The sequence below is a fragment of the Xiphophorus hellerii genome, chromosome 18 (assembly GCF_003331165.1).
Source record: "Xiphophorus hellerii strain 12219 chromosome 18, Xiphophorus_hellerii-4.1, whole genome shotgun sequence".
Taxonomy (NCBI): Eukaryota; Metazoa; Chordata; class Actinopteri; order Cyprinodontiformes; family Poeciliidae; genus Xiphophorus; species Xiphophorus hellerii.
The window spans coordinates 23,101,144-23,116,326 of record NC_045689.1 but is presented as its reverse complement, the minus strand read 5'-3'; the positions used below and the strand labels follow the sequence as shown (position 1 = coordinate 23,116,326).

Here is a 15,183-nt window from a genome sequence, read left to right as displayed (position 1 = left end):
CCGAACAAAAGCGGCCGTTCAGCCGTCGGCCTCCTGCATCCAGATGTTTTCGTGTACGGCTATTTGTACTTGTAGCACAAACTCTTGAACGATCAGAACATATGTGTGCGCAGGCATGATGAGTGGAGCCATAAACCCCACTTGGACACCCACAGCTGTGCCCTAAAACAAACAAGGCTGCAAGCGCTCGCAAACACTTACACCCACACTCCTATTGTATTAACCAAAACAGTGCTGCGGTCTCATTCTCTTGCTCTCCCTTCTTTCTCATCATCTCGTTCGCCTCTGTTTCTCTCCCCTGTTTTTCCCTCTTCTTTTCAAAGTTTAAACTCATTAAGTGTAATGATATTGGAGACTCAATTTTACATAGCTCACTCATCAACCAAGTGAGATAGCAATAAAGGCGAATGGCTCCACCGAGGCCCTAACACTGCAAAATAAATGATGCGCCGCAACCGAAATGTAATTAATTTAGTGGCAGTATTGATAGTCCTGCCATACACGGCATTATATTTTTTAATGCGGCTTAACATCTTGATTATTCGGGGGGAAAAGTGTGTGCGGTGGGGGCGGAGGGAGCAGAAACGACACGGTTCGTGATGAGACCACGCTTAAGATGCCCTGACGAGTGTTTGTTCCCGCTGCCTCACTTTCTTTTAAGCTTTTCATTATACCAAAACGATAAACACCTCTTAGGAGGAAATGCTGACTTTGCGCAGGTATAAATGAAAAGCCGAGAAGGGTACCATCTCGCAGCGAGATTATGTTTATGCAATGATAAATCCTCATACCTTACAATGGGGATTTTTTTTTTTTTCAGGAAAACATACTTATTGAAAACATAAAAGCTAAATATTGTTTTCTTTCTTGAGTTATCTGTAAAAAATTGATTTAAGAAAAAGGTAAATTTACTCTGAATTTTAGCACAGCTGTGCACTCATTCTAGTATATCATTATGATCCATGGTATTGGGGTCACAAGATTGAGACAAACAAGATTTTAGCAATATTTTGTGGAAAGCTGATAATATCGGCTATCGAAAATTTGACTGGACCTGCAAAGGAGGAGCATTAGAGGAGTCACGGTGGACACCAGCAAGGAGAATTTCAAAATGTTTTACACCTCTGCAAATTATTAGCACTAACTGATCATCAATAGATGAAACTTTCATTGTACCAAACCTTGCTTTTACGCACCTGATCGTGTTATTAAACGCAGGGCTCGACAATATGGCTGAAAAACGTACTGCTTTGTCAAAAGATAAGTTAATGAGCTTAGACTGACTGGCTTGCTTAAGAATAGTCTCTCATTCAGCACTACATGCACATCAGGCAGTTCAGCTTGTTTTCACAGTAAAAAAACAAGCTTGTGCCAGCTGCTACGTCCTGACATCTGAACCCTGAACATAGAGATGAGATCAGGGTGGCTGATATAGTTTGAAAGAAATGCAGATTCCTCACTTTTTCTTTTTTACTGAAAAAGAAATTTTAAATGGGTTTTTAGTTTGTTTTTGGTGTTTCTGTGGACACGTACAAGATCGTGCAAATATGGGGCAAATGGATATTGTAAGTGGAAACTGACCCACAGAAAAAAGGTTTGATTCACGGGACTAAGTGATAAGTTGCAGTTTTTATGTCTGTCAAATTTTGAAGTGACTCAATCTAGAAGTGTTAGCTTTTGAAGTAGAGAAGATGTACTCATTTAAAAAACTGAAATAGTTTAGCTTTTTTTTAAATCAAGTTACCAGTATTTTCATAGTACTTACAAATCATTTGTATTTTATCTGTCACTCTTTCTCAATTTCTTTTTTCTACCTAGTACACAAAATATTGCAACATTAAAAGTAGAGAAAGCTTCGTCAATGATTATGTCCCCTGCCAACCTCATAGATGAAGCAAGGTGTCAAACTCAAAGGCTCACCTTCACATCCAAGGCTCATAATATTAGCTTAGACTACTTCAAAAAACAAATAAAATAGCATCGTTATGAGAGATCAAGAAAAATCACATTTGTATTTAAATAATCAAGTCAACTTTTAGAATATTGACTTTGCTTTTAACTTTGTTTCTTGCCATTTGTCATTTCAGCTAAGACAGATGAAGTTCTGAAGGCCAAAGTAGCCAAAAGAGAAGAGGAGGCCCGAAAGAAGCTTGAAGAAGGTAAGTGTTCATGCTGATGTTTAGAACTTGGAAACGTTAAAATGTTGATAAACTAACTTCAGCCTCTAACTTTGACTAGCCAATATGAAAACTGAAATTAGGGTTAAACAGATTGTGTCAAAATTCAGGTTTAAATGGACCCAGGGTGATAAATGAGAGTAGTTTTGATCCACAAACAAATAAATCTATGCTTAAAAATTATATTATACTGTTCATTATTATAATTATTAGTAATTATATTATTTAAAAATTGTGTACAAATAAAAATATAATTGTTAGGTCAACAATAATGGACAAAAACATCAAGTTAGCACATTTTGTCAGTCAGGTAAGACATTTATATTTTTTACTCCATTTCCAGTCCAGATTGTATATTAATTCTTTAATGTTTATACCAGCTTAATCCTGTTAGGGTCATGGTGTGTGTCGCTAGATGACTTTTAGCATAGCTACATTTCTTGCTCAGGAACACAAGTTATAGGCCAGAGGCGGTGATACACACAGGGTGAACATACATTCCTAAGACAATAGTATGGACAACTGGAAAATTTCTGAAGAAATTTAAACGGGGCCTGCCAAAGTGTGCCTGTCGGTTGGAACCCAGCATCTGATGCTAAAAATTAGCATCAATGCTAAAGTAAACTACAATCTACTCAATAGCATGTGGAACGTCACAAGCATGTTGAGTAACATGGACTCTATTCTCTATATTCTGTTCAGTATGTCAAAATTAGTGTATAGGCTAAAATTAGCCAAAATCCTAATGTTAGCCTCACTAACATGTTGTCTTACATTAGCTGTGTCTGAATTCAAAGTCTGCATCCTTCGAAGGATCGGTCTACATAGACCGGGTCCTTGGAAGGTTGTGAATAAACTAAGACCCGAAGAGAAAAGCCGTGAATTCGGACAGGTCTATTCTCCACCAACTGTCCCCGACCCGGCCTCAGCGTAACCCATGTTGCCTAGCAACTGTGACAGCATGAAGCAAAGAGTGGCGAAGAAAAAAACAACGGAGCTGAAGTTTGTTTTTTAGTCATGTATTACTCCTGATTTCTGTATTATTCTTCACCTTTTATTGTAAAGGCTGTTCCAAAGTAAAAAAATAAATCTGTTAGTTTGATTCTAAAATGTTCAGACATGTATTGCACATTTCTACCAGGAATAAATATAAGCAAATTATTCATTTTCAAATATAATACTCTCCAAATCTCGGATAAGTCATTACAGTTAAATTAACCTAGTATGTTTGAAGGCTAAACTTTAATCAATCAAACCAATTTGCTCAGAAATAAATGAAATACTTTAGTAAACCAAACATTTTTCAACCAGATATTACCTGTCTGAATAATATCGGTGTTTAACTTCCACTCATTGGGGAAAGCTAGCGGGAGTTTTTATAACAGTGTGCCGGGAGTTAGGCTTTCTCCTCCAGTATACCGAACCTGGAGCGCCCAGTCAGCTGGCAGCCGGCTGTTAACGCAGCGGGAGAAGACATGTCCGAAAATGTCAGAGCAGGTTATGTTTTGGTGAACCGAGCAGACATTTGAGACTTACACACTTACATTCTTGCCTAAAAACGTTGTACAAAATCTCGTGGTTTAAAGTGTAATATAACAAAATAATTTGCCGCTCTTCACCGCCATTGTTGCTCTGCCTGAATGCCCGGTTGGGACCCGTAATGAATTATGGGATATGGTGGGCCGTGAAGGATACACCGGACCCATCCTTCAAATCTGGGGAAAAGAAGGACGCATTTGAAGGAGTCTTCAAATTTGGATAGGCCTTGTCGCCACGCTGTGACGTAATCGGCCTACAAATCCGTCCTTCGAAGAATGCAGACCCTGAATTCGGACACAGCTATTGACTTCCTCCATTCAGTGTGCTAAACATGGTTAATAAATAAACAAAATAGCTAAAATGCTTATTTTAGGGAAAAGGCTACTGCTAATGTGGGCAGTGCAAAACTCACCGGTTTTAATTACTGTATACTGTAGTATACAGTGTATACAAATGATTAAGCACAAAACTTTATTTATGTTTGGTACTGTTACTTTTATAAAAGAGGAATACAAAAAGGAGGATTATCTAAGGTGTTTTAAAGCGGCAGGGCAGTGCAGACAAGAGGCTCTATGAGCCGCCCCCACTTGTGGGGTTCAGTGCACTGCTAATGTTTGTGCTAATGTTAATGCACTGCCTTCTGATTTTCACTTTTGCAGAAGTAAAAATCTGAAGTTTACTTCGTGGCACTTGGTTACCAGAAAACGTGCTCATCTCTTAGCAACAGATTGACAACAAATAATGTTATTGTTCAAAAACATAAGATTTATTCTGCTCTTTTGAAATATTACTTACCTTATAGTACTTACTATCTAACAAGAATTGTGCATTTGGTGAATTTTTCAGAAAAGTAAAACTTTTTTTTGTCATTGGTGGTGAATATATTATAAAACAGATATTCAACACAAAAGTAAAAATCTGATTTATATTTCGTGACAGTTCGTTACCAGAAAAAAACGCTCATCTCTTAACACCAAATTAATAAGTAATATTATTGTTTATAAAACATAAGTTCCTTTGAAATACTGCTTATCTGCTTAGACACAAGAAATTTACATTTGGTAAATTTTGCAAAAGTAAAAATCAGATGTTTACTTTGTGGCACTTGGTTACCAGAAAACATGCTCATCTCTTAGCAACAGATAAACAACAAATATTATTGTTCAAAAAACACAAGATTTTTTCTGCTCTTTTGAAATACTTTTCAATAGAAAAGTATTTCTTTATAATACTTACTATCTAACAAGAATTGTGCATTTGGTGAATTTTTCAGAAAAGTAAAACTTTTTTTTTTGTCATTGGTGGTAAATATATTATAAAACAGATATGCAACACAGGAGTAATGTTAGAAAAATTATCCTCCTGTTCATTTACTCATGAGTTTATTTTACAAGTTATGTTTTCATATTATTCTTTTCATATTCTTCTTTTTATATTATTACTCTCATATTATTCTTCTTTTTATATTTTTACTTAACTTCTCTTTCTTTTGTAGTATATTATTAACTTTGTTTAGGATGTTTGCTTGGAAGCTAAAAACGTTAAACATTCATGTGTTATTAGTTCCATATGTAACTGATTAGTTGTGGTCAGCCACATGCCCTTATAAGGGCATGTCCACAGAGGGTTCAGAATGTAAAGACGGTTGGTCAATTCTCTGTGTGACTGTGTGAAGAAGCCCAACCTCCTTTTTCTATACAATAAAGAGAAATGCAAAGAAAGAACTGGCAGAATTGAGTCCAGACAGTGTTTGACAGCGATTCGTCGCGTCTGTTCTCAATTCTCCTATTCTGCAGAAAAGAAATTAAAAGAAACCTAATCTCTGTCTCTGGCTGATTCTTTGCAGGTTATGACAAAATAAACCTATCAAGTAAAAATGTGCTTTATACTTCATGGCAGTTCATTACCAGAAAAAAACGCTCATCTCTTAACACCAAATTAATTATTGTTTATAAAACATAAGTTCCTTTGAAATACTGCTTATCTGCTTAGAAACAAGAAATTTACATTTGGTAAATTTTGCAAAAGTAAAAATCAGATGTTTACTTCGTGGCACTTGGTTACCAGAAAATGAGCTCGTCTCTTAGCAACAGATTAACAACAAATATTGTTGTTGTTCAAAAAAACATATGATTTCTTCTGCTCTTTTGAAATATTACTTAACTTAAACTGCTTACTACATAACAAGAATTGTGCATTTGGTGAATTTTTCAAAAAAATGAAAATGTTTTTTTTGTCTTTGGTGATGAATATATTATAAAACAGATATTCAGCACAAGAGTAAAAATCTGATTTATACTTCGTGACAGTTCGTTACCAGAAAAAAACGCTCATCTCTTCACACCAAATTAATAGCAATTAATATTATTGTTTATAAAACATAAGTTCCTTTGAAATACTGCTTATCTGCTTGGACACAAGAAATTTACATTTGGTAAATTTTGCAAAAGTAAAAATCAGATGTTTACTTTGTGGCACTTGGTTACCAGAAAACATGCTCATCTCTTAGCAACAGATTAACAACAAATATTGTTATTGTTCAAAAACATAAGATTTATTCTGCTCTTTTGAAATACTACTTACCCTTTTACTACTTCACAAGAATTGTGCATTTGATGAATTTTTCAGAATGCTATGGAAGGCCCCAATTACCTTAATCATTTTTTTGACTGAGGGAGAAAAACCCTGAAGAAATCATAGAAACTGTTGCTGCATGTAAGTAATGCTAACCACTCCTACACAGTGCAGCCCCTTATGTCTGCTCACCGCTCTCATTAAGATTAATGGAAATAGATTTCCAACCAACCAAGCACGAGAATATGAAGCTTTTAATCCCTTTTTGTTTTTGTTTTTTTAACTGATCCTTGGTTGTTTTATTCTACTTGGTAATCTGTCAATAGTAAATCACTGGTTTCCTTTTAGTTGCTATAACTTTGCTCAAAAATAACAATATTAAACAATTAACATATTTTAAAGTATTAGTTCAACAGTTGTAACTATTTCAAAACAGGGACAAAGTAGACAGCTGCAGTATTTTGCAATATTTTGGATTGTGTTTTCCACACAGGCTAGTTTTAGCAGGTCAATTTAGCAGTGAACCTGGACTACATTATCTGTAGTCCCACCGAATAATAAAAAGCAAGGCATAAATAATAAAAAACTCGCAAAGCAATTTCCAACAATACTTTTTTTTTTTGCTCTAAGGTTGAAAAATGTATTGGCGGAAGTTAGTTTGTTTAAAGTGTGATCCCTTTCAAAAAGCCATAAGCATAAACTGTAGATCAAATTAGCATCTGCTGTATGAGAGTTAAACCTAAGGTTAAATTGCTAACATTTAAATAAATGAATAGATTTAAATATGTCTCATTCAGTCCTTATAAAACAACCGATGTCTGATACTGCTTTTACACTTCACCTCTACTTCGCTAGCCACAAATTCAGGGATGCTGATTACAGTCCGTAGTTTTTATTAGGACAGCTGTGATCTGCATGGAAATGCAGGCAGAAAGGAAGAAACGTGCTTAGCATTGCAGGTAATAAATTCAGTCTAGCTCCTTCACGACCAGCAACATCGGTTATACACACACAGACACACACACCGCCTCAAGATTATCTTGATGCACATTTAAATAAAGTCAAGAGTAATTTGCAGTGGATATACTAACAGTAATAAAAGTCCTCAGATAGAATAATGACCCAGGTCCCTTTACTGACCAGGACATGATATAAATGAAAATATCAAATGTTCCACAAGTGTCTATGTGCACGCCCACACAGATATGTGTCGTATTGTAATTTGTCCTAGTTTGTGCTTGTGTTGATGTTGCTGGATTTAACTTCGTCTCTCTTTGTGGGGTTTTTTTTTGTATTGGCGTGTGTGTGTGTGTGTGTTTCCTTGTACAATCGGTGGCAGCGTGACCTTTAAAGTTAGCTGACCTTTCAGCCAAATGAAAGCGCAGCTATAAGGAACTAATTAGCCCTGCATTTCTTTTTCTTTCACTTATTTAAGGAATAACTTATTCCCTTCCTCCCTTTTTTTGCCATTTTTTTCTGTCCAGTCTCGTTATGTGATTCAAGTTAATGTAATTTGTTTTTCTTTGTCTCAGAGCTCCATCTCCTCTTTCTTCATGAATAGTTTTATTATTTTCTCCCTTTTTTTGTCCAGCAAATTATCTACTAGTTTCATTTCTCCCTGTCAGTGATTTGTGCCTTTTTCAAGGTGCATCCAACCTTTTCACTTTTCTTCACTTCACATCTGCAGGGAGACAGAATAAGTTGTGACCGTCTTTCTTTTTCTGTGTAGCCGTTTATTAAGCAAAGTTCTTACAAAAAACAATCGGCTTTGTGCCTCATAAGATTTTTTTTTTCTTTACCCGGAGGAAGTTTAGAGAAGCAATTTAAAGTGACCCTGATGGCCCTCTTTCTTTGCAAAAGAAGCAAGTGCTTCCATCATAAGTACCTCAATGCACTATCAGAACCATGCAGCTTCATCCTCTTCTGCCCTTCCTTCAAGCACACTAAAACTGAAGAGTTGGACCACTGCTGATGCTAAACAGCAGATCACCAGGGGTCTCCTCACTCCCTGCAGGGCCTCTCAGAGGTCAGCACGACTGCAAAGTTTGCACTTGAACTGCTAAGTCAACTGAAATGAGAAATCCTTTTAAAGAGAACGGAGGGGAGAAGTGAACGCTACCACCTACACTCCTTGTTCATAAATAGATCCGCATCCTAGACCGTCGGTGCATTTGAGTTAGTTTAGCCCTAATCGAAACCACTGAGATCTGATTCATGTGGATGCTATAATATGCAAGCTATTATTGTAGCAAACCGTGTACTGCTGAGCCCTGAGAGAAGAGAGGGGGGATGGGGGGATTATCAGCCAGGTTTACTGGGAGGGAGGAAGAAGAGGATCAATAACTGGCCCCGTGGTCATCAGTTAACAAAGTAGTCGCTGCTTAAAAGGAATGTTTGGCTCTCTGGTTAAGGGCAGCCAGATGATGCTAGTGGTTGAAATAGGAAGCGTAGGAAATGAAAGGGGGTCAGAATGAGCGAGTTGTAGGATTCCTTTGTTAGTTTTATGCCTCGTTTAGGCTATTAAAGCTTAGAAATGCAGTTTGTTTGCCCAGGGGTCTACAAGCTAACTTGGTGACCCAGCTATAATAAGATGGAATCACTGCCAAAGTTACACAGCTGGTTTGTTTGGACTCTGCTTCAACTGGGAACTTTATAAAAGCTCAGTTGACACAATAAAAACCATTATTGTATGATTAGTTTTCTAAAAATAACAACTTACCCTGTTTTATCTGAGGAGTACCTGCTGCTGTGCCGTGTTTTTTGTTTTCTAAGTTTACTTATGTAGTTATTAGCTCTTATTTTACTTGTAATTTGCTTATTTATTATACTAATATCCCACCATAAAATTATTTATTTCCATTAATTAGTTGAAATCCCTGTAAAAGTATAGAATTTGATTTAGTTGTTTTCCAAGTATGGATAGGTATGCAACACTATTTATTGAGAGTAAGAAAATGTTTACGCCCTATTCATTTATCTGAAACATAAAAATCTATTTTTCTGTGGTGTGGGGGGAATAATATTTTAACCGTTATGTGTGTTTAGATAATGACTTCTATTTTTAATTTGCCACATCACAACTTGAGTTTTCACACAACTCATTGATTATTTTAGTCTTTGAGTTACTAATAGTTAAACACCTATTTTAAAATAAAAACAGAGAAATTTCCACAAACTTTTTTGTAATTTAAATACTTATAATTCTGGATTTTGAACTGCACCCAAACCTTTCAAACTGGTTAGGGCTTAGATGCCAAAAGAAAAGATTGAAGTTCCCTTATTTTGAAATTTTGTGAAACAAAGACATTACTAATTGTAAACTGTGATTTATTTAATGTTGGATTTCTTGATCCAACATTAAATAGCATCATAGTTTGTATAATATGCATGTTTCTCCAAATGGCCAAACAAAGTGAAATGGCATTTTGCTATGTTGCTAATATAATTAAAAACATGGTGACAAATCTAGATAAGGGAATTTGGAAAAGTGTGGGATTTTTGAAATGGAAATGTTGTAGAAACCCTTCTTGATAGTTGCAGTTTTATTATTTATAGTATCTGTTGTTATTTTGATTCTTATACTCAAGCAAGAACATTGCTTAAGTCATACATACACAAACAGTGTTTCTTGAAGTGCTATTGCACTTAATCGAGAACCAGAGATTTAGTTGGATCATTTTTTAGAAAGTAAATTATTCAACATGGCTGTACAATAATGTATGTTGTACGTATTTTGAAAGACCCTCCTGTTTAGTTGCCACGATTTTGTTATTTTCAAACTTCTAACTCTCTCCATCCAAGTTTACATATTTTAACTTTGTTCAAAGTTTATTGAACAAGGAATGGCAACACAAACCTCAATAGGAAGTTATTATGTTAATTTAACACAATTGTTTTCATCTTCTGTAATACTTTATATTAACAATTATTTTTGAAATTAGTTTTCTTGAGATCTGCTCAATGATTTTGGCCATTTGGATCAACTTTCACTGTGTCTTATGCTTACATCTGATGTGAAATTTAGACACAGATTTGCTAAGGCCTATAGTTAGTGGTATAAACATTGTGAAGGTAGGGAAAAAATAGAGGAGAAGAAGGAAAATGTAGGTAAATGTTGACTTATTTCATCATTGCAGAATAAACTTAAATGACACAATGCATTTTCCAGATATCATACTGCCCTAATTGAACAACTTCTCTTTTTAGATTTTAGGGTAAAGTGTAACACAGCTTCATTGAATTCTGCTCCTTAAAAAACCTCCAAACACACACACACACACACACGCCCACGCACTCGGTGTCGACTTGTGAAACCTCAGCTCGGTGTGTCATTTGTGAGGCTCTGAGAGAAACGTCTTTTCATCTGTGCTGCCCTTCTGTAAAATACAGAATCATGTAGATATGGTTTGGACACTAGCCTATAGCCTACAGATGGTATCTTAGCCTCAGACCTGCTCTGTCCCCATTACCTCAAACTGCCACCAGATTGGGAGATCATATATTTTAATGAGACGTATAATAGCTCTTTAACCCATATCATTAGGGGAATATAGTATACCTACCGTTTGCTCTTTTGGCTGTTAAACGAAAGGACTGTTTCCCTAATTACGTGGTGCGTAGGACAGGTCATGGGTTGGATGTGTACCTGTGTGTGCCTGTGCGCGTGTGTGTCTATGTTCAGGAATTGTATGACCATTAAATATTCAACCGCAACACCCCCCACCCGCTATCCTATCCCCCCTCCTTCTCGACCCAGCATCCATTAACGCCTCATCACCGTTTAACTAGCTCTGTTGTCAATCACCTCAGGGCCTTGCCTGAAACTGGAAAATGTCTGGCTCTGGTTTCCTACCTTAAAAAGACTGAATCGGAGTCCACACCCCTTGCTAAGCGGATGGATACCTCAGTGAAGGACAATGAAATATTACTGGAATATAATGTCATTAGGGATAGTGTGTCCGCGCCGTCGTTTGTTTGAATGCTCTACTGAGCAGTTTGGCAGTCAGCTAAAATTTGATCTTCACAAACATGCAATGATAATGTGGGTGTGTGTGCATGAAGTAAATGATGCAATCCCTTTTTTCTAATTGAAAATAATAACTAATCCATGGCTAACAAGCTCTTGTATAATCCACAGCCATGTTCCTTCAGTTCTGGCCTATCTTGGCTGTAATAAAAGAACAGGAAATGAGAGGCAAGTGAGAGCGGTGGCTTGGACATTGACGCTTAATGTAATCTGCCTTGAAATCAAATTATTTGACCTGGAAAGCCTAACAATACAAAACTCCTGCCAGGCTGCTGTTAAATATTTAGCACGTGCCTGTCATGAATACAAATGGAGCGCAAATTAGAATCTACAGGCGCGTGACCCCCATATCAGACCCGAGGAGCACAGGGGGGGGCTGGCTCTGCTTTAAATGTTTTAATTACCGGGGCCACGGTGTGGCGTGCCACGCTACCTCGCCGAGCCGCATGGCTTGAAGGACAAGCAGTGAAATTCAAGTGCTGGTAAACATGAGCAATCCGGTGTCCGTGATCTCTTCACATTAACTAAAACACGGGGATTCAAGAGGGAGATTGTTTGAATTTCGCCATGCTGTTGTTGTGCACTTGCTGGACAGTTTGTTATGGACAAAGACATTACAGCAGAGGTAGAGAAGGTTAAAGAACACTTAAATCAACCGTTTCCCCATTCATCACAAGTACATCTGACATTTGATAAGGACTTAAGACTTGAACTAGTCCAAAACTGTGTTTTCTCAACATTACTGTTACTATTACGATAAGTATTATTTCTCAGCATCTAATTTCTAAAATCAGCAATGCACACATAATGTTGTCTGTATAACATTAGAACTGTCAGGGATTATTTACCATCAGCAGCCAGAACAAGGAATGCATTCTCATCATTATGTTTTTATGAGCATAGAGGATACTGCTTAAGGGTCTTATTGCAAAGATCTGGAAGGAAGTTGTCTCATTAGCTGACACAATTCTGTAACATAGATGGTTCTCAAACTGTAGAGAACTGCTATAACTCTTTTTGTTATCCTCGCTAGTATGATCACGTGTTTTGCTACAACACTGATGGTCTAAACTAGTAGGAAATTAAATAAGAGGGAGCATCCCTAAGATTGCAAACAATAATTCAAAGTTAACTTACTTGGCATTAACCACTGGTGGAAGTGAACATTTTCTTCCATTAGCCGCTCATTGGAAAATATTCCTGGTACACTTTGGGGCCCTATATTATGATATAGGGGACATCCATTGACATCACACACCCCACTATTTGCTCGTTTGGGGTTGTTATATCCTTTGTTCCACAGCATGACATGATGACTCAAACCAATAAGGAGCAACTAAATAATTCAAAACGACTCGTAGATGGTCTCGATGTACGGTACATTAATTTGTTTCATTTCTGACTTAGTGGAGTTATGCAACGCCTCAACTACAAATATTGGTCGGAGCACAGAAAACACGGTCGTAGAAGAATATCAATCCCATTCAAACTGACTCAAAATGTTTTAAGATAAATTTTAAAATGACCAAACGTCCCTGTTAATTACACATTCCTGGCATCACACTGACGATGCCCCTTGGTAAATGCTGGGTCACAATCTTTATATTACACTTATTCTAAGCTGGCTGCAACTAGTATAGCTATCAATAGATACATTTGTTGAGTTTAGTGTCACACACTCTGTCATTGTTGAAGCAGGCTATATGAATATCGTCTCTCATCATGCCCATAGCCTCGTGACCACACTGTAGTTTTCTTCTGGCGACTACTACCAGCAGGATAATGCACCGTGTTACTAAGATCAGGTCATCTCAAACTGGTTTCTTGAGGTCACTGGTCACCAGATCTCAATCCAGTGAAAAACATTTGGAGTGTGGAGGAACAGGAGATTCACATCATGGATGTGCAGCAAGCAAGTCTCAGAAAATGTGTTGCTGTCATATCAATATGGACCAAAATCTCTGAGGAATGTTTCTGACACCCCCATGAATCATCTCTTCTGTCAGGAAGTAAAACAATACAGAAGGCAAAGGGGGGGTCCAACCCGATACTAGCAAGGTGTGGCTAATAAAGTGGCCAGTGTGTGTAGTTTATTTTATACTCTCAGAATAAAGGATATACCAGTTTTAAACTGTTGTCTTTCTATTGGCTATGTGATCTACCGCTGGACTCGAGGGAGGCACTGTATTGCTGTTGTGCACTCCGAGCTGAAGAAAGATCCGTCTCAGTGATTTTGATGTAAGAAAATCTGGTTTGTATCGACTGGGTATTGATTAGTGGAGTTGGCCTCATCTCCTGTCGTTACTTCAGATAAATGGCCTTATTTGTTGTGTTATTATGTTCAACACAATCATGCCAGGAACAGTCAGAGGAGTATTGAACCGACACTTCATTGGCTTCATGGCTTCTATTTGTTCCAGGAATTAAAGGATGTTCTCTGCCAGTACAGCACTGCGAATTGAGCACACTGACGGTCAATTACACCATCACTTTAAAGATCTTTTTCAAACACAATATTACTGAAGAACAGTCAGGGTTATATCTGACTTTCTGTCGTGCCTAAATCAGGACTGATTTAGGGATAAATAAAGCCTGGGATTGAGTGTAGCCATCCTTCTTTTTCTTCCTATTCATTCAGGTTTGTGGTCCCCCCCCCCACCCTTGAAATGATTAGTTATGCATGGCTTGTAAGCACTGAATCAGAGTTATGGTCCCTGGGGAAATAAATTTGGCAGAAAATCAGTGTGAGAAGATTTAATTATCACGAGGAGACCTTTTTTCCTTGCCTTGGCCCACTGAAGCCCAAATGCCTTTCCTCTCCTTTCCTTTTCCGTTCTGTGCTCATCTCCAAACGTAGCAGCCGGGGGGGAAAAAAAGCCCCAGCGTTCATGCTGCATGCCAGCCCTCTGCTTGCCTCCCTTCTCCCCCCAATTTGTTTCATTGCATGGTAATAAGTAAAGCAATTACTGCTTTATTGATTCTTCATCACGGCAAATTTAAGGCTGATTTTCTTTTCCCGCTTACTACTCACCCCCTCCCGCCCCCCACCTTCATCCCTTCGGAAATGGCACAGCAAGGTGATTAGTTGACCTCCTGTCCTAAGCGCTGCTGGTCTCGTGAAAGAGTCGCAGTGAATGCCGAATTCTCCTAACCCCATTTGATCTCCCATCCCCCTTGTCCTGGACTAATGGGATGCCGATGCCGCCCATGGTGGCTGTCACATCCACAGGGAAGGAAGCCATGGCTTGATAGTTTCTGTAAGGATGACTATGGAATGACATGTTTAACTCAATAACAGTGGGGAGCTATCTGTGCCATGGGCTACATTACTCAGAAATTGACCATGTATCCTTTTTACACCGACTTCATCCAGAAAAACCAGGCAAATGATTGACAGAAACCTTTTACCCTCTGTCACTCCTAATCGTTTCTCGGGTTGCCCTTATCAATTAACCTGTTGCCAGTAAACCAATGTCCAAAGAGTCACCAGCTTAAAGCATTTTATGGGTACTTTGTAGAAGATATCAGATACCTAATAACATCTTCTATTAGACTAAGATTTGAAAAAGCTTTTTTTTTTTACTTTGTATTTGTTTTTTACCTTATAGATTTGTATTTAATACTAAATTGAACTCATTCTCTTAGTCTGCCATTCTGTCCAGTAGCTGACTGTTGAGTCAACTGGAGCAGGTAGCCTTACTAAGTAACCAGCTGGTTATACATCCAGTATTTCTCTAGGTAGGTCAGAAAAGCTAAACGCATAGTATTTTTAAGGATGCTTACATGAAAAAGATTAAATTTAGTTGGTTTTTAAATTAAAATATCAAATTGTTGTTTTTTTGTTTTGTTTTGCGTGTGCGTGTTTGG

At 37.5% G+C, this 15,183-nt stretch overlaps 1 protein-coding gene across 1 annotated transcript in view; it reads left to right on the top strand.

Annotated features, from left to right (window-relative positions):
- rsrc1 (arginine/serine-rich coiled-coil 1) overlaps positions 1 to 15,183 on the top strand; it is a 143,686-nt gene that overhangs the window by 107,339 nt on the left and 21,164 nt on the right. Inside the window, exon 7 of the mRNA XM_032545816.1 lies at positions 2,088 to 2,159. Within this exon, the coding sequence (XP_032401707.1) occupies positions 2,088 to 2,159 (72 nt within the window). The remainder of the gene's footprint in view (positions 1 to 2,087; positions 2,160 to 15,183) is intronic.